General features: G+C 39.9%; 1 protein-coding gene across 1 annotated transcript in view; it reads right to left on the bottom strand.

The window, feature by feature from the left end:
- The window catches only part of Eps8 (epidermal growth factor receptor pathway substrate 8), a gene marked incomplete in the record, with an annotated part of 199901 nt that overhangs the window by 37738 nt on the left and 135602 nt on the right, over positions 1-26561 (bottom strand). The window contains 11 exon segments of the mRNA XM_029557658.1: positions 564-747; positions 4593-4741; positions 7454-7528; positions 7916-8004; positions 9973-10099; positions 11707-11780; positions 15713-15849; positions 16390-16472; positions 21156-21305; positions 21434-21595; positions 22586-22653. Of these exon segments, the coding sequence (XP_029413518.1) occupies positions 564-747; positions 4593-4741; positions 7454-7528; positions 7916-8004; positions 9973-10099; positions 11707-11780; positions 15713-15849; positions 16390-16472; positions 21156-21305; positions 21434-21595; positions 22586-22653 (1298 nt within the window).

The following is a 26561-nucleotide window of genomic DNA, read 5'->3' as shown; positions in this document are numbered from 1 at the left end:
GAGGAGGAGGAGGAGGTAATGGGGTGGGGGTGGGGGGCAAAAGCATGATGGCAACAGAGGCAGCAGCCACATCAGGGAGAGAGAGAGGGAGGGAAAAAGGGAGGGGGTAAGAGGGGAGAGGAGAGGAAAGAGAGAAAGAAGCTAGGGCAGGGAAGGGGGAGGAGCACAGGACAGGAAAGAGGAAAGGAACTGAAGAACAGAAGGCTTAGGGGATCCATGAAAGAGGCGCTGGGGACCAACAGAGGATCCAGGTTCAAGAAACTGTCTCAAGGGTCTGACAACAGGAAAAGCAAACAGAAATAAACAATCTAGGGTGTGTGAGTGTGAGCCCCCCAACAGAGAGAGAAGGGCAGACTCTTGGCTTAGGAACAGAAGGCCGAGGGCTGGGAACAGAGGCAGCCAGCAACCAACATGGACAGGGAGAGGGAGAGAGACCTCGGAGCAGCAGGAAAGGGTGACTTTTAGTCATTGATTCTAGAACCATCTTCAGACTCCTGACTCCCCAAGTCACGTGAGTTACTGTTGTACCATCTACAAATAATGAATGCGAGGGGGAACCGCACCTCTGTAGAGAGTCTTTTGCTATCCTGTTTGTGCTGGTGTTCCGCTGTGTTGACCAGGGATTCTGCCAGCTGGTACCGGTCTTGCTCCATTGGTGCCCCGGTGAAGTTCAGCGTCGGGGGATCCCAGCCATTGCGGAACCGGGGAACGTAAGGTGCGATAAACTGTTCTTTCGGCCACTCTGCTCTGTAGGATGACAAAAGGTCATATAAACAAAAATGTTAAGAAATTGTCACAATTCTCTTCAATACAGCTAGTCAAACACAAAAATAACAGATAGTTCATTGGTCTTCCATTTGCCAAGAAAGAGTAAACAAACCTGTTTGCACCCAGTAGCTCATCCAAATAAAGTAACAGAGAGATTCATTTCTATAGTTTGATCTTTTTCAACACTTTTCCTTAACTTACTGTGAAGCCAGAATTTTCAACATGTGAGTTTAACTTAACATTTGTGCATTAAATTAGTGTGGCATTCAGAGCGCACACCAGCAGTAACTAGTTTCCACCTCTCACCTAGCCCTTCATTATCCTGAAAGCTCCAAGGTATTAGACATATCTTTGAAAAGAGAAACAGCCAAGCATGTTACAAAGGTTCATGAGTTTTCAAAGTGCAAAGCTTCATAAAATAAGCAGGTGACCAATTTTATAAATTAAATGTATCAGCTCTGTTTTAATCAGGAAAGTCAACTCATCTGCCATCATAATCAACATCCATTCATCAGCGAATGCCTCTGAGAGAGATTCCCACAAGCTCCTGTCTCTAGTGGACCATCCAGAAATAACTACCATGGAAACTATGGCTTTGTTCTTTCTCCAGTGTGTTTTGTCTTACCCTTCATACGTGCTTTAATCCTTCAAGTGATAAGTGTCACATGACAAAGTGACAATTTTATTTAGATGACTAGGTGCCGCCTTGGTTCTTTCCCTTGTTATCAATTTTCAGATCACGACATTTGTTTCCTAATACTCTTAATCAGGATCTGAAATGACCCTTTTCCCCTGCTAAACACCAACCATATATCTCCTTTTGATGTAGCTATTTCATATTTTACTTATTTTTATTTTTTATGTGTATGCGTGTATTGCCTGCACGTAGGTAAATGCACCCATGTCATGAAATGCCCACGGAGGACAAAAGAGGCTGGCGGATCCCCTGGAACTGGAGTTACAGACAGTTGTTAGCTGCCATGTGGGTGCTGGGATTCGAACCTGGGTGTTCTGCAAGAACAACCAGTGTTCTTACTCACTAAGCCATCTCTCCAGCCTCCTGACAGAGCTATTTAAAGAATCATTACTTTTCTAATTTTTGAGGTGAGGTCCCAAACAAAGTAACTCAAGACCCTGAGCTCTTAAAAAAAAAAAGAAAGAAATTCTATGAGATCTGAAAGATTTTAAAAGCTTTGTGGAAAAATATTTAAATCCTACCTAGGCTTATTATAAGGTCACAACCTGCATAAATCTAACATATTTCACAAATATATTTAACCAGTTTTTATATCATATAAGATATAAAACAGGCTGGAGAGATGGTTCTGTGGTTAGGAGCACTTGTTGCTCATGCAAAGGACCTGGGTTTGGTTCCCAACACCAACATCAAGTGGCTCACAACTTGTAACTCTAGTTCCAGGAATCTGACACCATCTTCTGGCCTCTGTGGGGCACCTGTACACACATGGTACACTTATACATGCAGAAATTCATACATATACATAACATAAAAAAGTTCTTTTTTTCTTGAGACAGGGTCTCCCTGAAGCCCTAGCTGCTATGTAGACCAGCCTGTTCTTGATTTCACAGAGATCTGCCCGCCTCTGCCTCCAGAGTGCTGGGATTAAAGGCGTGCACCAGCACATCAGAAAAATGGTTTCCTTAATTATGTAAAATAATATGATAAAATATATAATATGGCCTGGTGATACATCAATATTATAAATAAATACAGGGATAAATGTGAATAGGAAAAGCAATGCTATAGCGCTTTGAAGGAGTTTCAGCTTGGCAAAACACATTAAGCACAAATTACACTCCAACACACACAGTCGCCAAAGTCCAGCAAGGAAGTGGAAATGCCTTGTGTGTGTTTCAATAAAATGAAAAGAGAAAGATGAATTGCTCCACAGTTTTTACATTAGCCTGTCCAAAGGTATTAGGACAAACTTATAAGTGATTAATTGACTGCTATCCTGAAGTATTTGCTCTAAATGATGGAATAAAAAGATTTCAGAAAATAAGCAAGCAAAAATAGCTCAGCCACATAAACTAGAAATGCTTCTATAACATGCCTTGTCAGCAGGTGTTAGCACAACACTTGTTGATGGTTTGCATCTTCACAGTCTCTTTATTGACACATGCATGGCTCTAAAATTATTTCCCTCCCTTTCTCATGCTACCGTAACTGTTCTAAACCTGGAGAGAGTTGATGTCTATAGAGCCTCTACAATACCATCAATATCCCAAGAAAAACCCCTGACTTTTATCCCTGGCCATGCTGGACCAAAATACCAGACTAATCTCTAAAGTCATAGATGCACTGCGTGGGTAATGTGTACCTGTAATCCTAGCACATTGAGAGGTGGCAGTAGAGGATAACGAAATTCAAGGCCAGCCTTGAAAGGTAACTTAGTAAATCTCAAAGTAAAAAAAAAAAAACGAGTTGAAGATGTAGCTCAGTGGTAAGCCATTTGCCTAGCATGTGTAAGGCTATAAGTTCAGTTCCCAAGACAGACACAGAGAAGCAGAGAGAAAGTGTGACAGGTGTGACTATGTGAGAGTCCTGCTTACAAAGTTAGAGGTCCTCCACAGCCTACAGAACCTGCTGCCAGGCATGGCCTTGAAGCTTTCTTAACCTAGCCCTGCTTACCTCTGCATGCCTCATTTAACATCATTCCTCTTCAAACCTTACTCCCAACCATCCACTACCCAAAGTCCACCCTCTCCTATCTCTGGACCTAACTGCTTTCCCTCTTCATTTGTATATCTCTTTCTACTGCTACATATTTATGGAAACTCTCCTTATCGTCCTAAAAGGCAATTTAGCGAAAGGATTAGGAGCCCTGACTCCAGAGCTCTGTCACCTAAAATGCTGTATGACTTGAGGCAAATGCCTTGATCTCTCTGGGCTTTACTTCTCATCTGTGAAACAGAAATAATGACAGTACCTCTATCAAACGTATGGAAGAGCACATAGCAGACAGTGTATGCTTGTAGATGTATGTGTATGTGTGCTTACTTATTGCTAGCAGTATTATCTGCTGATTAGAAATGTTAGCTCTTCCTTGAGAGATAGTAACCCTCTTTTCTATATCCTCTTCCTGACTCTTGCACCATGTCAGTATGTCACAGTATCCTCTGACACACTGCTGGTCTTTTTCACACTTCCTATTGCACACTTCCTATTCCTTTCACTTGACAAAATTTCATTAACATCCATCTATCTATCTATCTATCATCTATCTATCACCTATCTATCATCTATCTCTATCAATCATCTATCTATCATCTATCATCTATCTATCTATCTATCTATCTCTATCTATCTATCATCTATCTCTATCAATCATCTATCTATCATCTATCTATCTATTTATCATTCATCTGTTTATGAGACAAGGTCTCCCTATAGCCCTAGGTGGCCTGGAACTCGCCATGTAGACCAGCCTCAGTTTCACAAAGCTATGCCTGCCTCTGCCTCCCGAATGCTGGGATTTAAAGCCATGTGCCACTTTAGCTAGCTTTTTAAAATTTCTTGAATTACATAAATTTATTTGGCATGTGTGGAAGTCAGAGGACAACTCAGAGGAGTTAGTTTTCTTATCTACCACGTGGATCCTGGGAATCAAACTCGGGTCCTCAGGCTTACTGGAAAAAGCTTTACCAACTTGACAAGAAGCTTTTTAATAGAGTCCACTTCATCCCACAACCCATGGGTCTTCATATATAGAATGTTAAATGAATGTCTCATTAGATCAGTGCAGCACCAAAGTACACTTATGGCATCACAAGCACTAAATGTTGAGTTCACATACGCTTACCTGACTTTCAACCATGTTTCGCCCAACGACATCCACAGCTGCCTCTCATCTGCATTAACAGTATGATTTAAGAAATCAACTGTGTCTTTAGTCAGTAGGGGGCTGAGCACTGAACTGGCTAGTTCAGGACCACCTGTTGCCTGTACCACCTAGAAGGAGAATAAATCATTCTTAGCATGAAAATGATTATTGGTGTGTTTTTTAGATGTATGTGCAAAATTCCATGCTGAAAACAAGCATTGGTTTTATATATTCAAATTAAATGTTGATGTGGTATGGGGACTGGAGAGATGGCTCAGTGGTTAAGAGCACTGGCTTCTCTTGCAGAGGCCCCGGGTTCAGTTCTCACCACCCACACAGAGGCTAACAACAGTCCTTAACTGCAGTTCCAGGGTATGTGACACCCACTTCTGACCTCTAGAGGCATTGCACATATCTGATGCACTTACATACATGCAGGCAACATACATACACAGAAACTAAATAAATTAAAAAAACAAATTTTGATGTTGTGCAATACACTACAGAATGAAAATCAACTTTCCAAACTGACTTATCCAAAACAGGGGTACCTTAAAGTCTAAGGTGGAAATTAATACTTTAAGAATATTCACTGCATCGACTTTTGACTATGTGCAACTATTGTTTTCCATGAATAATACTGATGACTATACAGAGACCTCATTATCAGCTGACTAAGCTATCTCTACTTCTTGTGGTTTTTTATATTCTAAAATTTTTATTTACTTTTAATTTAGATAGATAGATAGATAGATAGATAGACAGACAGATTTTTTTTTTTTTTGTCATTTTGAGACAGGGTCTCCCTGTAGCCCCAGCTATCCTGGAACTCACTATGTAGACCAGGCTGGCCTCAAACTCACAAAGATCTGCTTGTCTCTGCCTCCCAAGTGCTGGGATTAAAGGTGTGCACCACCACGCCTGGCCTATTTATTTATATTTTATGTGCATGAGTATTGCCTGCATATATGTAAGTGCACCTCTGTCATGCAGTGCCCGTGGAGGACAGAAGAGGGCGTCGGATCCCCTGGAACTGGAGTTATGGATGGTTGTTAGCCACCATGTGGGTGCTGGAAACCAAACCCAGATCCTCTGGTGCTTTTCATTGCTGAGCCATCTCTCCAGCCCCCATACTTTTTTTGTATTTTAAATATGTGCATTACGACTAGCAAATTTATTTCATCACAGATGAAAAGTATGGGCCTGGAAATGAGAAAGAAGCCCTGGGTTACCAACCCCTACGGTGCCTGCTGAGATGTTGAGATGACAAAAATAAAGGGATCTGGAAAGAGAGAAGACAGAACAATCACAACTGGTATTCTCCCCCAGAATCCAATTCTAGTAAATTTCCCTGATTTAATATGGACAATTTAATGGACAGCAGGAAACAGGTGCAATGCTTTGATAAGCAAAATAATAACAAGTGGGTGTCTGAAAATGGCTCCCAATTTACCTCCCAAGAGCTATGTCCTAGATAAGGAATTGCAGTTATCTGCTAGAAGACAAACCAGACTCTTTATGAAAATCTCACCTTCTCAGGAAGTGGTGCAGGGAAAAGATTTTTTTTCAATGGTTTGAGAGTCAACTTCTCCCTGATCAGTAGTGCTAAGCAGGCTGTGCTGTTTTGCACTATTTAAAGTGTGGGCTTTTCTGATTCCCCAGAGGGCTCTTCTATTATCTACAGTTAATGCAGATGCCATGTCTTATAGGAAATCTTCTTTCTTTCTTTCTAGACTTGTTTAATTTTATGTGTATGAGTGTTTTGACTGAGGTAGGTATGTGCATCACATGCCTGCAGTATCTGCAGAGGCCAGAAGAGGCCACCAGGTCCCCTAGAACTGGAGTTACTGTTGGTTGTTTGCTGCTATGTGAGAGCTGGAAATCAAATTCCCATTCTCTACAAGCCCTCTCTCTCCAGTCCCATGTGAAGGCTTTCTTAACATCACAGGAAAACTCTGATACAGGTCCTGCCCAGTACCCAGTGTCCTGAAAATAATTCATGCAAAGTAGCAACATATTACATTGTAATTTAAGGTTTATTGTTCTGCTGCCAATCCTGTAATTGACCTTAACTTACAGAAGACACAATGTTAGGGGAATGAATTGCAAATGCCAAGACAGGAAGATGGGGGACGGCGGATAAAGGACTTAGGTGACTTTTATTGAGAACAGGGTCTCCCTATAGCCCCAGCTAGCCTGCAGGTCACTATGTACACCAAGCTGACCTGGATCTCAGAGAGATTCTCCTGCCTCCTGAGTATTGGATTAAAGGTATATGCCACCATGCCCAGCTGTGTGTCTTTGACTTTTTGAGACCAGTGGCACTCTGCAGTCCAAGCTGCCCTTTCATGTTCCTAGGTCTGTCAGAAATATCAGTTTCTCCATCTCTAAAACAAGGTGCATCATAATGAAACCCATTACTTTGCATGGTAATGTAAAATTTAATTTTAAGAAACTGACAGTAAAAAATAAACATGCTTTTCCTTCTTTCTTTTCTCCCTCCCTCCCTCCCTCTCTCCCTCCCTCCCATTCTATTTTGCTTGCTTGCTCTCTCCCTTCTTTCCCTCCCTCCTTCCCTTCCACGTTGCTGTTGCAGGGCTGGAGAAATGGCATCCATGTCCTTGCATTGTGTTAGGCACGTGTCCTGTTACTGAGTCACATCCCCAGCCCTAAGTGAGACGCTTCTTTTAAACTCTCAAACTTCACATTCTAGGAGTTTACAGAGATATTAAGAAAAATAAAAGCATGAAAGATAATGAAGGAAAACCTTCCAAAGTAGTCCAGACCTTTGGAGTAGAAACATGAAAAATGATTACTTCACTACATTAATAGATTCTTACCATATTTAATGGGGTAAACAAAAAATGAACCAAATCTGCAGCACTTGGATTCTGGATATGAGACTTCAGTTTGGCCTGAAATAGTACAAAAACACACAAATATGTTACCATGATAGCATCAGCCAAAAGAAGGACACTCAAAAGGAATCCAGTGCTACTTGGAGGGAGAGTTTTACTGCTATTTTCACTTGGAGTTTATTCATCAGCACAGACAGAATGAGAGTCAGAGGGGTTAGTTAGCTACATTTAAAAAATTAGTCTCTCCAAAATGCATTATTTATGATTTGTGGCTATAATTAAAAGTCAATCAAAACGCACACACACACACACACACACACACACACACACACACAAAGAATCTACAAGAACAATCTCTTTAATTTAATTTTCAGGAACATCTTGGCTAGACTGATTTCCTTTCCATCTATTTCTTCTAATTATATACAAGTAAATTCTACTTACCAGAAGGTTAAATCCATGTTTAAACTTCTGGAAACAGTCAACAAATTCATCAGGAGGTGGAGGTTTTGCCCTCAGCGTTAAAACACCCTCTAAGGAAGTAAGAGGGTGAAGGAGAACAGTTGTAAGAAAGTTCATTAAATGTGAAAACAAAGCCACATTCCTTTCCAGTTAGACCATCACACCTGATGTGGAATGTCCACCCACAGCATCTTTCAGTTCAATAAATTAAGATGATCCAAAGTTTGAATGGATTTCTCTACCCTTAGGCGCTACCCATGATTCACTCAATTCCATAGGCATGACTTGTAGCCATTCATGTGTAAGACGCTGTGGCCATCATTTTAAAGACCATAAAGATGAGTAAGTGACAGTCACGGTCTTAATGGCCTTAAAACATAATAGAGGAAGTGAACCAGATGAGTATCAGGTGCATCAAGTAAATGCTAAGACAAGAGACTGCTCTGGTTGGGAAATGGGGAAAATGAAGACCTAAAAGTTCATTCAAGTAGCTTTTAAGATGAGATTTGAAAAGTTTTTCCCCCACGGTAATATGTAGAAATAATCATGGTAGGAGTAAAGCAGTGTATGGGATAAAAATGAAATTGTAATTACATGGTACAAGAAACATTAGTCCAGGAGAATGGAGTAGACTCAGGTTAGATTATGGGTGACCATAGTGTCAGGGTGAGTGAGGCTTTACACTTAAATCAGTAGTCCATGGAATCACATGCTTTACAGCAGAGGAATGAGGGCTCTGATTGGGCAGTAGGAGGTGATCTACCCTACTAGCTGTGGCAACACACTCTAGTAATCGCTGTATTTGAGAGGAGGAGGCAGAAGGATTAGGAGTCAAGGTTATTCTTAGCTTCATAGCAACTTGGAGGCCAGCCTGGGCTGGATGAGACCTTGTCTCAAAAACCAAAGAAACAAAACAAACAAATAAAAAAGGGGACGATGACCGTTCCTATAGTACAGAAAACTAGAGGGTTAAAATCTGCTTAGAAAGATGGATTTAAAATGATGGTACTTTCAACTGGTTGGTTATGAAAACACAATATGAGGTATGGGGAAAAATTGGAATGTACATCTAAGTGGCTGTATGCTACAGAGAGAAGACATGGAGGCTTTGGTTCTGAATCAGGGTGATCAGGACAGCACACTATATAGAGAATATAGGAGGAATATGTAGTCTGAGACACTATGTGGCAAAACATCACTTCAGAATGGGAGGTGAGGAATGTCTACCAACATCCTTAAGACAATGCTAAAGATCATATGTGGACTATACAGATAGAAGTGAAGAAGGTTTGGAATGAAATGGACTTTCATGAGCTTTCTTTCACTCCTTTCAATCTGTCCCATTTATCAGAGGAAAGATACACACTACTTTCATAGTTAGGCTTTTATACATTTCAAGACATTTTATTTTCGTTTGTTATTTTACTATAGCTTTTTGTTTAGAGATTTCTTTCTGGCTTTGTTGAGCCAGGATTTTACTCTGTATCCAAGACTGGCTTGAAGCTCACAGTGATCCTCCTGTAGAGGCCTCCTGAGTGCTGGGATACCAGGTATGAGTCACCAAACCTGGCTTTTAAGGAATTTCAAATATAAGAACCACAGCAATGTGTCAAAATTGCTTTTGCGACTTTGGATGTGAACGACTATTTGGGGTTTTATGATAACAAATTCAAATCCACTGATATTTTAAAATACTTTGATGAGAGAAGTCAATTTTGAATGGAAAAAAAATGAGGCTCTACAGTTATAATGGAAGAACTGCATGGAAAAGAACAGAGCTATGACTGTTTTGAGCGGACACCCATTTTGTAATCTTTCAGAAAAACTACAGGTAGCAGGCTAACACCTGAATCTCAGAGTGGCTGTGAATTAGATGGCACAGCCACTTTGAAAACAATGTGAGCTCTAACCTCTCCACTTGAGTCTCTGGTTCTGTCTAAAGCTAGGCAAAGCTTGGCCTGAGGTCAGCACAGAGTGAGAAGCCCAGGACAGAAGCTCTGCCTAGCCCCGGTAACCTTAGATCAAGCAACCCAACTCACCTCCTGGCCCCTTTTTTTTACTCTTCTTGCTTTTTTTCCTCTTAGAAAGCTCAGAAAATGCTTCTGCTGCCTTTTGGAGTTTCGTGATAAAAAACTCAATGTCATCCAAAATATGGTTTAAGATTTGCTGGAATTAGAAATTATAGAATAAAATATAAAACAAAGAAAAATAATTATTTTGCTCTAGCTGCATAATGCTAGCTAGTACAAAACAGAAATTTAAAGAGAAAAACCAGCCTTTTTTTCCCTCTCCCTCTCTCTCTCTCTCTCTCTCTCTCTCTCTCTCTCTCTCTCACACACACACACATATACACACACACACACACACCTGTAGCTGAAACCTGACCTTTATGTTTTTCTTCAGCTTAATTTTGCTATTTTTCACTGCCATCAGGGAAGCATTCACAACATGCAATCAGACCATTAATTTAAATGACTCTAATTTTCCCATAGTGTCTCCCACACAAAGTTTGGAAGGGACAATTCTGAGAAACATTTTTGTAGCAGAGCACTGAACATTTTTGTTTAGCTAATGAACATCCCAATAAAGCTGAAATGTTATTTCACAGAAGTCATAGGAGACGGAAATAACGTACAAAACACATAGTCAATATGCATAAGCAGGCATCCATAAGGCTTTTCTACACAGTGAGACAGAATTCGTGAACAGACGTGCAGCAAAACTAAAGGACTCATTTCAGTCTTTCAGACTGCAACCTTGGTTAGTTTTCTTTAGTCTGAAACTTGGCATTCTTCATATTGAAAGACTAGAGATTAGGCTTTAATAAGCATTCAAATAAAATGCAATAGTGTAGCATAAAATTAAAATCTGAATGTCATATTACTTTTAGCATTTTTCAAAAGAATCTGGGAACATGTATCTACTATGGGAAGCAAATTAATATCATTATATAATACAACAGGATGCTGCTCCTCTGCAAGTTAACTGCTATGAAAAATTAAAAATAAAATACACATTACCCTTGATAATACTTAAATGTTTAGCCTTTAAAGTAGCACTTAACTTTCCCCTTTTAAGTATTTTAAAATATTTTTTCTTTTTTCTTCTTCATGTGTGTGTGCATGTTTGTGAGGACACATGTGTATGGGTGCACATACATGCGGGTACACTGCATGTGTGTGTGTGCATGTGGAGACCCAAAGTTGATGTTGGGAACCATCGCCCACCACTCTTCTACCTTATACAGTAAGGCAGGGTTTCTCAATCAAACCCAGAGCTCAAGCAAACATGGCTAGTCTGGCTAGCTAGAGTGACAGTGGGCTGTACATTCACCATGCCTTTACATGGGTTCTGGGGATCTGAACTCTGATCTTCATCCTCGCAAGGCAAGTGCTTTAAACACTGAGCCATCTTCCCAGCCCTAAAATACCTTAATAAGCCAGAATATGAACTATTAAAAAGATATCTCAGCCATGAGTCACAAACTATGAAAAAAGTGAAAATGAACCTCCATCAATCTTGGTGGCTCAGTTTCATTTCCTCTGTAAACTAGTTAAGTTGCTATTATTCTATGAAAGCTCTCTCTCCTAGTTAAACATTAGTAGGAAAGCAAAAAATAATTAAGGAAAAAAAAACCTCAAAGATCATGACCATCACCGGGAAGAGAAAATGTAATTTCTGCAAACCACTTGCACGAAATCCCCTTCTCAATATCTTTGTTTTTCTTTAGAAAACAGAAGGGCTCATTATCTGAGCGTGGCTGCTCTGCTCACCACATCCCTGTCGATCCGGGCTGCCATCATCTCGGGCGTCTCTTCCTGCTCCTGATACTGCCGGGGTTTCTCAACTAAAGAAAAGAGAAACATAAATCTTTCCATGTTTTACTAAAGCAACAGCAATATAGAAATTAGAACAGGAGTGACTAGAAAAGAATGCCCAACAGCAGGGGAGTTCATCCCACCTGGGAGCTATGACGCAGGGGCACTTGGGCACAGCACCAGGTGGTCTTTCCACACTTACAAGGTTTATTTGCCTGTTATGTCTCCTCTACTCTCCCTCCTCCCTGTGTCAGCTACCTCTAAAACCAGCCTTTCCTTAGCACGCCAGTTCCTACAGAAGAAATATAAACCAGCACTTAAGCATGTCCTTGCCAAAAAGTGATCAAGCAAGTTCTAATACAACAGAGCCACAAGCTTCTATGATGTGTGTGTGTGTCTATGATGTGCATGCGTGTGTGTGTGTGTGTGTGCACGCACAGGTGCATGTGTGTGGGAGAGCCTATGCATATATGTGTGATACATGTGGAGGCCAGAGGCCAGAGGTCAAAGTTGAGTATTACTCTCAATCTCTCTCCACCCATTTTTTAATATATGTATTTAATTTATTTACTTTCTTTTATGTGTATAAGTGTTTTGGCTGCATATATGTAAGTGCACCATGTGTGTGCCATGCCCACAAAGGCCTCAGATCCCCTGGAACAAGAGTTACAGAGAGTTGTTAACTGCCATGTAGGTGCTGGGAACCGAACCATGGTCTTCTGCAAGAGCAGCCAGTGCTCTTAACTACTGAGCCATCATCTCTCCACCCCTCCACCTGTTTTTGAGAGCTTAGAGCTACCTGATTTAGTTGCACTGGTTGTCCAGCAAGCCTTAGGGCGCCCCTCATCTCCTGCTCCCTGAGCTGGGACTACAGGCATGTACCATCATGCCTGGCTTTTTTACCCAGGTGCTGGGGATGGAACTCAATTCTTCTTGCTTGTGTGGTAAGCACTGTAATAGTGAACCATCTGCCCAGCCTAAGCTGCTGGTTTCTACACATTCCAACTCTGTGACTACTATAAAAGTTTGGTAGTTCTGAGAGTCTAGTGCTTCCTAAATTCTAGTTGTAATGAATCAAGCGTAAAGCCTACAATGTTTGGCTCCTTGATTTTGAACCACTTTATTTTGATGTTATTTTGAAAGAAATAACATCCAGGAATTTGAAAAATCAAGAATCCAAGTCTCAAAAGCACTCAAGATGTGAAGACAGTTCACCAGGCTAGAATGCGTGCTAGTCATGAGACTTCCATTATGGCCTCCTTCCTGCTGTGAGTCAGTCAGCACCACAGTAAACACTGATAGCAGTGCAACTATCTCAGAGAAGATGAAATTTAAAGACATATGGCTGGGACAGTAGCAATAGATCACAGTGAACAGCTCGTGATGCATCATCATGAGTCACCAGGTTCAATACAGAGAACGGCAAAAAATACTGAAAACTCTAAATTTCAACACCTGCCTTGGGCTAGCATTACCTGTACGTGGAACACATGCAAACAGGAAAAGAAAAAAGGGAAGAAATTACTGGGCCTTATGAAGCCGAACTGGTACCTATAACTATTCAAACTATATGTACAAAACCTTGCCAGCTTGGCTACATTGTGCTATAGAAAGCAGAAAGATGAGGTTGAAATACAGTTACTGAGAGCCCCAAACAGCAGCAAAAGAGATGCCATCTGGACATGACATAGCTGTTACACACATAACGTCACAGCAGCTGTGGTTACCTGTAGGACTTGAACCTGTCATCAGCGATGGAGAAGGGGGCCATGAGGCCCACCCCCTTCCAACAGACTATTGGTAACTAATGGTTGTTGGGGCAGGTTGTCATCCCCTTCAATGGGGTAATTACTGATAAGTTGCCCATACTTCAGTAAATGACGTCTCACCCACTCCCGGCCAAGAAACTGTAATTCAACTCATCAAGGCATATACAAAAAGTGGATATAAAGTGGGAAGGAGCTTGAGAAGGACTTTGATAGGAGGGGGAAGAGAATGACAGAGCACAATGGGGTAAAAAGGACTAAAATTCACTACATAACCTTATGAAGCTGTCAAAGAATTAAACACTTTTAAAAAAAGATTCTGAGGCTAATGTTAACTCATTCTAGCAAGTGACATATATTGTTTACACTGTTAAATAGTTCATTTGGATAATACTTGACTGGATACAGGATAAATGATTTAAGAAGTCTCACTGAGGAGCTGGTGAGATGGTTCAGTGGGTAAAGAATTTGCCATGCAGGCATGAGGACTAGAGTTCAAATCTCCAACACCCACATAAATTCTGGGCTGTTGTGGCAGCCCACCAGTAATCCCAGCATGCAGGAAACAGGATCCTGCATCCCTGCATACCAAGACTGGAAGCATGGTGAACTCTGGTTCATGAGATCAGCCCCGCCTCAACATATAAGGTGGAGAATGATAGTTATCAATGACATCCAACGTCAACCTCAAACTTCCACATGCATGCACACACACTAGCACATACACATGTATGCCAACTCACACATACATGCACATATACCATAAACACATACACATGCAAAAAAAAACACCCAGAAGTACTATTTGGGTATAAGGCAAATCATGCATTTGAACATCCCAGATCACATCTAGAAATGATAAAGCTGGACCAACCATATTTCAAGGCATTTTCCAGTCAAAAGTTTCAGGTTCTAGTAAAATATTATGCAATAAAAAGTCACACTTGAGATGGAAACATGGCTTGTCAGTAAAGGTGCTTGTCACCAGTGTAACAAGTTTAGCACAATCTCTAGATGGAAGGAAAGAACCAGCTCCCACGAGCTGTCCTGTGACACCCACACCCACGGTGCCTTGCCCACATCTACACACATACTACATACAAACAAACATGCAAATACAATTTTTAAAGTTACACATAAGGATAGGCTATAATTGTTTTTGAAAGCATTGTCTAAGTAACAGAATGATGACTCCATGGGGCCCACTTGACAAGGTTAGCCAAGAACGGATGCCTTTTTTCCCTCCCACTGTCCCAACATCCTTTCCATCAACACAAAACAGCTGCCCAGAAATAGTGACAATAAGCAGAATGACTCTGCAGTAAAATGTTTTTAAAAAGAAAAACCCTGGGGCTAGAGAGAGATGGCTTAGCGGTTAAGAGCACTGAGTGCTCTTGCAGAGGACCCGGGTTCGATTCCCAGCACCCACATAGTGGCTATGAACCGTCCTTAACTCCATCCAGTTCTAGGGGAATCTGAAGCTCTCTCTGACCTCCATGGTATTGCACGACAGGGGTGCACTCACATACATGCAGGCATTACACTCATAAAATAAAAATAATAAATAAAATATTAAAAAAGAAAAAAAGAAAAACCCTAATGGTCTTCTGTCAGGCATATATTTGATGATCATATTCTTATTTCTTCAATCTTATTTATTCATATGTATGTGTATGAGTGTTTTGCCTGCATGTACGTAAGTACACCACATTCATGCAATGTCCGTGGAGGCCAAAAAAGGCAAAAGATTCCCTGAACTGGAGTTAAGATTGTTTGAGATATTCTGTATGAAATACACAAAAAGTCAATAAAAACAAATTAAAACAAAACAAAACAAAGAACAGTCATTAGCCTCCATGTGGATATTGGGAACTGAACCTGGGTCCTCTGTAAGAACAGGCAGTGCTCTTAACCCTGAACCATATTTCCAGCCTCCTATTATTGTATTTTTAATTGTCGGCCAAGTGCAACTTCCTCTCTTGGTGCTAAGAAAAGACTGCAACCCTAATGCTGTGTTTATTAAATGGCTCTCATGGATAGTAATCTTAACAGTAATAAGACTTAACTTTCTAAGATCCACATCTTAATTTTTTTAAAAACTAACTTTAACCCAGAAATCAACATGAAAATTTGAAAGAAGCAATAATGTTACAACATAAAGTGGGTCCTCAGTAAAGTTAGCTGTGGATACTTACAGTCTCCATGGTCAGCTGCCCAAGCAGACCAGGCTGCTACCCTGCTTCTAACATCCACCTGGGTGACAGTCCCTGGTGGCACAGGGGCGGGAGCTCGGGGCGGAGGTGGAATGCCAGGATCTGCTTTGGAAATCATCCTGAAAAAAGGATAACAAAACAACTGAGCTTTTATCGTCTCTTCTATAACACGTACGTCCTCTCAAGTGATGTTATTAGCTCCTCAGCCTCAGGAAGAACAATGTCAAGGAGTAATAAGGGTTTCACAATCAACCAAATTGTGTGTATTTAAAGCACTCAAGATACAAAAGTAGAGAAAAACTAAAATTCAGTGGGAAACCATGTTTGAATTGTTTTCTGGGTCTCCTGAGATTTGGAAAGGCTGTGGGCCCATGGCAGGCATAGGTGGGGTGACTCTGGGTTATCTTCTCTGAAAACGCCTGTTAAGACTCTCTAAGACAGACACACATTATGTCAGAGACAGACCAGACACACAGAGAGAAAAAAAGAGGCAGCTATGTGGAGACAAGCCAGAGGGAGCAATGAGTTGACACCAAAGATTGTAATTTGGAAAACAGAGTAATTCATCTCTACTGAAAATAATTTCTCTAAACTTTTAGGAGAAAGAAAATAAGACACATAAGCTAGTTGTAGCCACTAATTCCTTTTAATGCTCTGACCTCAGGGCCTCTGGCCGCCTCTTCTGTTTCCCTCCTTTATAGTCGCTGATCGCACTTTCAATATCCTCACTGATCAGGTTTGCCTGCGAAGAGAAAGAAGTCACCCAGAAGACCACAGAGTTGTCTTAGTTTTGATATGAAGAGTAAAATAGAAAAAGAGGTTCATATTCACCATTTGATTTGATAAGCATCTTGGTATAATGCAAACAGAAAGATTTTTTTTAATCTGCTTTAAAATTGGACTCAGCTCTGGGTATGGTGGTATATACTTTTACTCAGGAGGCAGAGGCAGGTAGATCTCTGTGAGATGGAAGCCTGCCTGGTCTACATAGAGAGTCCCAGGCCAGCTGGGGCTACAGGGAGATTCACTGTCTCAAACAAACAACAAAAATAGAACTCAGCATTTTAAATGGTGAATTTTATAATGAGAGAACTCAAAGTCAGATGTCATTCTTAAAGACAATCAAATCCAGAGTCTACTTAAAAGACATCCTTCCAAACAGCCCAATATAGAAAGACACATGTACACTGAGAGTATAAATGTGTTGAAAATTACACAAGTAACATCTCTGCCTTGGAAGAAGGAAGGAGCTAGATAAACCATTTCCCTGTGTGGTGGACTTCCTTCCCTTTTGAATCCTCAGAATCTCCTGAGAACCTGCTAACTCATGGAAATAGTCACTGAGGCCCTACTCAGCCACTCTTAATTTACAGTAATTCCACTTGATACAGTTTGGCTCTGCAGTGTCCTCCAAGATCCATGTGCTGAAGGCTAGTCATCAGCCTGTGATGCTATTAGGAGGTGGACAGGAAGGAAAAAAAGTCATCGGGGGTCTGTCCTTGAAGACGATACTGGGGTTTCCTCCTTCCTCCTCCTTCTCCTCCTCCTCCTCCTCTCCCCTTCTTCCTCTTCTTCCTCTCTCTCTCTCTCTCTCTCTTTCTCTTTCTCTTTCTCTCTCAATTCTACCATGCAATTCCCTTTTCCCTCTTTTCCCTCTGCAATGTACTTTGTGGCCACAGACCCAAAGGCAAGGGGCCAAGCAGCCATGAACTGAGTGAGGCCTCTGAAATCACGAGGGAAACAAGTCTTTCCTCCTTCTCAGTCATTCATCTCAGGCTTGTTGTCAAGTGACAGCAAGTGCACTTAGCTCTCCATTCACAGGGTGAGCCTCACTCTAGCTTGTACCGTTTGTGACAGCAACTTTGTTTTTTCATCTCAAGTAAAAACTAACATTCTGCCAATGATGAACTATTTCAATATTTTTCCAACAAGAAAAATTTTCTTTGGAACCAATTTCTTGGGATTTTCTTGGGAACCAATGTGAGATTTGTAGATAAGGTGTTAATTTTGTCTGGTTGTGAAAGTTATTTATAGTCAATAATTATGCCTGTATATGAACCTGTTGTGATGTAGTCATCTTCTATTTTTGTGCCTGTTTGCTCTGTGTAATTATGTATATTCTCTCAAATAGATTAATCACATATTCTTTAACAGTAAGCATTGACGATCATAAAATTTCAGGGCTGAATGGACACTGAAAGATCATCTGGTCAATTCACCTTTCTGTGTGTGTATGTGTAGCATATATGTATGTGTGTGCACGTTTGTATGTGTAGCATATATTTATGCATGACAGTATTTGTATATGCAGCACATGTGCATGTGGATGTGGCTATGTACATGTTTGGTATGTGTAGCATATGTGTATGTGTGTGGATATGTAGGTTTTTGGTGTGTGTAGCATATGTATATGTGTGTATGTGGATATGTACTTGTTTGGTATGTGTAGCATATATGTATGCATGCACATGTTTGTGTGTATAGCATATATGCATGTCTGCACGTGTGTGTGTGAGCACACAGTGATACGCATGTGGAGATCAGAGGACACGGCCGATGTTGGTCCTCACCTTCCAGCCTGCTTGAGGCAATATCCTTTGCTCTTCACCACTGCGTACCTCAGGCTACCTGGCCCTCCAGCTTTGGGGGATTCTCCTGCCTCCACCTCCCATCTCTCTGTAAGTATGCTAGGATTAGAAATATACACTACCATAACTGCCTTTCCTAGGTAGGCACTGGGGCTTCAAACTTTGAATCTCACCTGTGTAGTAAATACTTCACTGAGGCCAGCCTGGTCTACATAGCGTGCTCCAGGCCAGTTGGAACTAAAGAGCACGCTAACTCCAATAAGATGTTCGGCATTGGGCCGCAGGTCTTCTATTAAAAGGGGGATGGTTACTATATTTCCAAGAAAAATACACCACCATTAAAGGAGGCAAAAGCATTGTGTGACATCCCATTAACTGCCTTTCCTAGGTAGGCACTGGGGCTTCAAACTTTGAATCTCACCTGTGCAGTAAATACTTCACTGAGGCCAGCCTGGTCTACATAGCATGCTCCAGGCCAGTTGGAACTAAAGAGCATGCTAACTCCAATAAGATGTTCGGCATTGGGCCGCAGGTCTTCTATTATAAGGGGGATGGTTACTATATTTCCAAGAAAAATACACTACCATTAAAGGAGGCAAAAGCATTGTGTGACATCCCATTATTAACAGAACTCCAAGAGATATTACAAGATGATACACACAAAACAATTGCATCTTATGTCTATTTTAATCAGCTAAAGGGGAAACGTCTCATAAAGGAAGGGTGGCATCAGTGAGTGACAGGGCTTTATCATTTTCAGTGGCTCCTGAGCTCTACTGAGGATAAAACATTGTCCAGCAAGTCCTTTTTGCAATTTCACTATCACCAATTCCATACCAGACAAGGCAAGTCTCTATTCTGGAAGCCGAATTCCAGAATCTTCACTCAGGATAGTAACCTACAGCTCCTAAAGAAGCCCTTCACGGCACACACATAATGCTGAATTTGAAATGTCTTTTATTCACTTCCCGTTTTCTTAAATCTCTGAATTAAATTTCTTTGTTTTTAATCGGAGAAAAACCATTCACTTCACTGTTTATTGCTTTGACATATCTAACCCCACAAAATTCTCAACATATTTACAACTTTCAAAGGCACTATAGTGTATAAAAAGCTAATGAACATCAAAATACAAGTTACTTAAGATTTTTGTTCTGTTTTCATTTGTTTGTTTGTTTATACAGGGTCTGTTTTATAGCCAGTGGCCAGGAACTCACTATGTAGACCAGGCTGGACTTGAAGTCACAGAAATCCACCTGCCTCTGCCTCCTAACTGCTGGGGTTAAAGCCATGCATCACTGCATCCAGCTCTCAACTATGAAATATTTTTACAGTCATCAATGGAATAAATTGAAATTAGAAAAAAATAAAATATAGTGCATAAGGTCAGTCTTAATGTACCATATTTTAATGTCAATGAAATACAGAAGAGATCTGGTGTTTCTTAATACCAGTCTCCTACAATTCATCTACAAGATAAAAGTTGCAAATATATTTTATAATATACACTCAAAATGATAAATTTCTGCTTTAATAAGGTACCAATCAATAAAATAATTGCCCTTTTAGAGAAATCAACTCATAAATAAATATATTAAAGGTTGAAGACAAATTCTAAGGTCCAATAAAGCATCACAGATTATAATCATTTGGAAATTACAGTGTTCTTTGAAATATAAATTTTCAGAATCTATCCTATTATTATTGCAACTTTGTTCAACTACTTCTGATCTCACTTAGGGATTACAAATCCTGGGCAGTTATTCAAGTCACATAATTAAATGGTGAACTTTAAATCAATATCATGATAAATTCCAAGTGTTTCACTGCGGTAACATGAACCGTGTGACAGCACAAGAAAAAAAAAAAGAAATCTTTTTTAAGGGTAATTATTATCTATGAAACATGATGTTTAAAAATTTTATTTTTAATTATATGTGCAAGGCCTATAATGAGAATTTAATATATCATTTATACATTTTAAACAAAAATAAACAGAAAGTATCTAACATTTATTTGTTTCCTCATTTGAGACAGTGTCTTGCTCTAAAGGTCAGGGTGGCCTCAAACTCAGCAATCCTCCCGCCTCAGAGGAAAATGACAGATGAGAGCCACCCTGCCAAACCCTGATTTTTAAAAAAATACTAATTGGAGGACTGGTCAGATGGCACAGCTGTTAAAAGCACTGGCTGTTCTTGCAGAAGACCTGGGTTCAATTCCCAGCACCTACATGGTGGCCAACAATCATCCATAATTCCAGTTCCAGGGGATCCAATGCCCACTTCTGACCTCTGCAGGCACTGCAGGACACAAGTGCACTTACACACATGGAGGCAATACACTCATATGCATAAAATAAATAACAATAAATAAAATATTTAAAAATATTAACTGGGTTTCCTCTTTTCATTTTCCGGACACGGAAACTCTAGAGAAGACACTTAAGTTCTTGTCTTTTCTACCACAGTCTTAGAAATGAAAACCCTAGTACCTAACAGCTATATGAGAAAGACAGGTAATCTTGCTGGAAAACCGCAGAGCATTTGCTTAAGAGGAAGGGAAAAATGGGGCTGGAGAGATGATTTAGTAGTTATGATCACTTGCTGATCTTGTACAGGACTAGTTTGGCTCCCAGCACCCACATGGGGTAGTTCACAAAAGCCTATAACTTTACCTCCAGGGGATCCTACACCCTCTTCTGGCCTCCATGGGCAGTTGCACATATATGTGAATATACATTCATATACACACAAACACCACACACACACACACACACACACACACACAAGAAAAAAATCTGAAAAACAGAGGGGAGAAAGAAATCTCCATGCTCTTACCTTAACCTCATCACACTGGAAAAGATGCAGGTCCGGCTTGTTCTGGGTTGGCTCTTTGCACACAAGGGCAAGAACAGAATCATAGTTGCAAGAATGCATCACAGCTTGGCAGTGTTGGATTGTGTTTAAAGGAAAATTCTCCAATTCATTCTATAAATAAAATAAATATTTTATCATGCCAACTTCTACTCCTCTTCCAAGAATCTGACTTTATTGTACACATTAACATTCGTGGTGGTTTGCTGAAGAATAGGATGGTATGAACTTCACAAACTTGCCTTTGATTCCAAATCAATGAGGCTCACAGCTCGCTCATCTACTTGGAGAATCATATCTTGAGTCCACACTTTGCCCTTGGCATCAAGCAATTTCAGTTTCCTTATTCCATCATCCACAGTTATCATAGCATCTTTCCGGTCCAGCACAAAGGTAGTCAGGTGCTTGTGGTCAGGGGGGAAAAAGAAAAAAAAAAAAAACTTTTATAGCACACACATGTGGCCTTTTAGATCATTTTCCAAAGGGAAACAGAATTAGACTAATTGAGGTCAGTTAGCAGAGACACGGAACATAAACACAAAGTGTTCTACAACTTCATGATTAGCCCAAGAAGATGAGTGGGGATTTTGGTGAACACAGAAAATGATGAATCATTGGTAAGTTACCTATTTCATACTGAGCCATGCTGAACTACAACAGCACGATGCTGAAAGAAATTCTTAACAGTGCAAACACTAAAACACTATTCAATAAATGTCTCCCCTTGCTTGGGTGGCTATCTAAATGCTGTACAATTGCAGACAATCCCTGTGGTAGCTAGAACATTCTAGACATCATATCCCAGCGTAGCAGTGATGGTTCTGCTCACTGCCACGTTTGCCCTCTACTGAAAACACTTACAGAAAGAAAATGGCATGGATTAATTAAGCATGCTTGGGATCAGTAGAAAACTGAAAATCAAAACAGTTTAACCATAGCGTCTGTGCTTACATAGCTTCAACTCTCAGCAGAGAAGCCATTCAAATCCCAAATAAGAGCAAATATCTTCAAAACTAAAAAGAAACCAATGTTTAACAATAGCTGGTAATGCCTTTAGATAAAAATAAATATAAAACTGAACCATTCAGTGTGTCAAGGCTTAATTTCAGGAAGATTCTATAGTGCAAAATAGAAGTCTTTGTCTTGTTTTCAGTGGACTAGGGCTGACAAGGGTAAATGGGTAGAAGCTACGATTTTAATTGTTCATTATAAAACTAGAACATGGACTGTCAAAATAGTTTTAGATATAATGTCTCAATTTTACAGAAAAAAAAATCAAAAGAAAAGGTCAACACAACTTAAAATGTATCATATTCAAATGAAATGAGACAGAATTCTAATTTTACTTCTAATTTTTATGTCCCTTAAGAATTGGTGAGACCAAAGCATCTTACTTCAACTCGGTACTGGGATACATCTGACATACTGCTGACACTGTCCCGGGCATAATTCTTCCTCTGTTCTGAAAGATAAATTTTTAAAAGCCATTATTGAACCACTGATAGGCTGAAGTTCATATGTTGGAGTCATGTGGTCACTTCCAAAGCCTAGTCAGTCTCACAAATACAGTAGCTGACAAGTCTCTGTTGTGTGATGTATCTGAAAACATTCATTATTCACAGCAAATCCCAAAGTCACAAGGAAGTCTAATGATGTACAAGAACCTTTGAGCGAATTCAACTTGAGTTCAAAATATTAAGATTATGAATGTTCTAAGAAAAAAATATTTCATTTAAAGGTTTTATTAATCAGGGACTTACTGTTTATCAAAAAGTAAAAGAAAAGAAAAAGAAACAGCTTGTAGATTAATATATTGAGGTCAAAATCAGCTGCAAATATTGTCATAGATGCTGTATTATATGAGTTAAACTACATTATTAAAATAATAGACGTCACAAAGACCATCTCCTTTCACAACATCCAAACCAGAGATAGTGTTAAAGGAGATTCCAAACATGATGTAATCATAGGGATTGCCATAAGATTCAAAAATTGTCATACATCAATAGAACACACAAGTATGATGCTCAGAGTTATAGAGATACACTGCTAGGAAAACAGAAAGTTTAGTAGAGAGTTGTGGTGTCAAACTATGAAAATGCATAAGAAATTTTTAATTTTCTAAGATGCTGCAAAACCAAAAAATAGCATTCATATATAAAATTTGAATTGGCAATATTTGACTATTTGGTATTTATTACTTTGCAATCCATCAACGTACTTGGAAATTAAAAGTTGTCTTGTTTCTTCTAAGACATGAGTTGGGGATGGAAAGAAGTCCAAGGGGATCAGGAGATTCTCGTAATTCAAATGCTAGCTTTGACTTTGTTGTTAAGCAGAAAACTAAATTAAAGCAAGATAGTCAATGGTCTGGGCCTCAGAATGTTATTGTAAAATAAAAAGAGTTAAAAAGTTAAAACGTAAAGGCCCTTAAGGTCTTAAAACTTTGACATACACAAGTGTTTGTTATAAGTTAAATATACATACATATGCAGTTTCATGTATATATATCCTACAACCAACATTTTCTAACTTTATAAACATGTTTCTTCCTCTTAGGCGTCTTTGCAACAGATGTTAAAAACATCTAAAGCAAACAAAGATAAACCATGTCCAAAACTAAAAAGTATACAAGCAGATGCAAAATGTTAACTCAGAAAGTCTTTAAAAATGTGATATATTTTTAATTTATAAGTGTATGAAAGATTTTTTATTTTTATTTTATGTGTATGTGTGCATTGCCTGCGTGTATGTAAGTGCACCCATGTCATGCGATGCCCTCAGTGGTCAGAAGAGGGCGTTAGATTCCCCTGGAATTGGAGTTACAGATGGTTGTTAGCTGCCATGTGGGTGCTGGGAATCAAACCCTGGTCCTGTGCAAGAGCAGCCAGTGCTCTAACCACTGAACTATCTCTCCAGCCCCTGACTTAGTAAAACTTGGATGAACACTCCCATGTTCCTTTTATGGCCACTCATGTCATTCCATTGTTTTACTTTTGCTTTTGCAGCATTAAAAGGATTTAATAGAAGCAGACACACTACAAAATTCAGCCTTGGCTACCTTTCCTTTTTTGTTTGGATGATGACCTGAAGAAGTAGAATCCATCTGTTCCTTATAAAATATGTGTTCTGTGGGGTAAAGCTTCTTTCATTCAGTATAATGCTTTAAAAAAAATCCATCCATGTTATAATGGTATGTATATTTGTGTGTTGTATCTCACTAGTTCTTAGTAATAATTTGTATTCTGTGACTGCATTAGGTTGTGTGTATTTATGCATGTTTGTGGTATGAGCGCATGTTTGAATGTGTGTGGACATATGTCCATGTGCAGGTGGATAACTGCAAGTGTGCACATGAATGTGGAAACCTGAAGTTGACCTTGGGTGTCTCCCTTCATCACGCTCAGGGTCTCCACTCAACTCAGAGCTCACTATTTTGACGAATCTGGTTAGCCAGCTTGCTCAGGGGATTTCTCATCTCTGCCTTCTACCTCTTAAATTCTAGGATTACAGGTGGACCTCCATGCTTTTTATGTGGGTTATGGGGATCTGAACCCTGGTCCTCACACTTGTGCAGCCTGTGCTGCTGAGCCATCTCCCCAGCCCCTACAGTTTCTTTGATTATTCTATTGATGAACTCTTGAGCTAACCTCAGGCTTTTGGCTATTAGGACTAATGCTGCTATAAACTTGTAAATTAGCCTGGTGTGTTGGTTCATACCTTTAATCCCAGAATTTAGGAGGCAGAAGCAGGTGAATCTCTGTGAGATGGAGTCCAGCCTGGTCTACATAATGTGTTCCAGGCCTACTGGGGCTATAGGGAGATCCTGTATTAAAAAACAAAAACAAGCTGGGCATGGTGCTGCACACCTGTAGTCCCAGCATTCGGGAGGCAGAGGCAGGCGCATCTCTGTGAGATTAAGGCCAGCCTGGTCTACATAGTGAGTTCCAGGTCAGCTCAGGCTGCAGGGAGACCCTGTCTCAAAAAGATCTAAATAAATAATAAAATAAAATGCTGTGAGAAACAATTTTGACTTTGATTAGCTCAAGCATCTCTGTTAACATTAAAATTTTTTATTTATTTTTATTTTATCTGTATAGTGTTTTGTCTGCATGTATGTAGGCATACAACATGTGTGCCATGTCCACAGAGGACAGAAGAACCTATTTTGATTAACATTGCCCAATTTCCTGACACTATTTGAGGATATTTTACTTAAGACTTTCCAGAAAAAAAAAGATTTTGCTTTTTTTTTTTTTCTTGCTTGTTTTGGATCTTGTTTTGTTTATTTGTTTATCTATTTTAGACAGGATCTCACGATGTAGCCTAGACTGTCCTCAGACTCCTGGAGATCACCTCTTCATTGCTGGGACTACAGGCATGAGCCAGCATGCATACCTGGATTGTTTTGTTTAAAACACAGACTTAAATTTTTTCTTTAAGTAAAATATACATTACAAATACTACAGATGGGAAAAGAGAAATATGCTTAACTTTCACATTCACATGTAGGGCTGAAAGATTCCTTAGACTTCAGTTATTGCCCGTAGAAAGAGAAACAGGCCCCAAACCAAGATCAGGAGCTATAGAGGGACAGGTAAAGTGAAAAGGACATAAAGAAAAAGCTATCCCCTGGGGCTGGAGAGATGGCTCAGCAGTTGACAGCACCCACTGCTCTTGTAGAGGACCTAAGTTCGATTCCCAGACCCCACTTGGTGGCTAACCACCATTCATACTCCAGTTCCAGGGGATCCAACACCCTCTTCTGATCTCTGAGGGCACTGCAGGACATGGGTGCACTCATATACATGTAGGCAATGCACTCATACACATAAAACAAAAATAATAAAGAAAAAGCTATCTTCTAAGAAAGGAAAGCATTCAGGAAGATTGAGACACTGGAGCCAAGGACCGTAGAAACTCTGTATAAGAGAAAGTTTACAGTAAACTCTTAGGCAGACATGCAGTTCACAAAGTTTATTCATATCTAGTTCTGACCAGCATCTCCCTGAGAAGAAACATAAAAAGGCATACTTTTCACTTGTTATTATCACAAGAACTTAAGAGTGAAATGAGTCCTGGGAGACTGTCTAGTTATTAAATATTACTATGCCCCCTGATAATGCACATCTCAGAGTTAGTACAAATACTGAGAATAAAGTGCTACTAACTGATAATTCTGTAAACCTGAGGATTTCTGGCAGTTTTAGCCAGACATTTTTGTTATGGTAAATGGTTAAATTTCAAATTCTGTAATGCCTAATTTAGCTTTTGCATTTCTGAAGACTGAAATCCAGGGACTCACATGCTAAGCAAGCTGTCACCAATGAGTTCATTCATAGCTTGTGATACCTAATTTAAAGGGAAGTT

This window comes from Nannospalax galili, unplaced genomic scaffold (assembly GCF_000622305.1).
Source record: "Nannospalax galili isolate Female #2095 unplaced genomic scaffold, S.galili_v1.0 scaffold208, whole genome shotgun sequence".
NCBI classification, from domain to species: domain Eukaryota; kingdom Metazoa; phylum Chordata; class Mammalia; order Rodentia; family Spalacidae; genus Nannospalax; species Nannospalax galili.
This window is presented reverse-complemented; position numbering and strand designations above follow the sequence as displayed.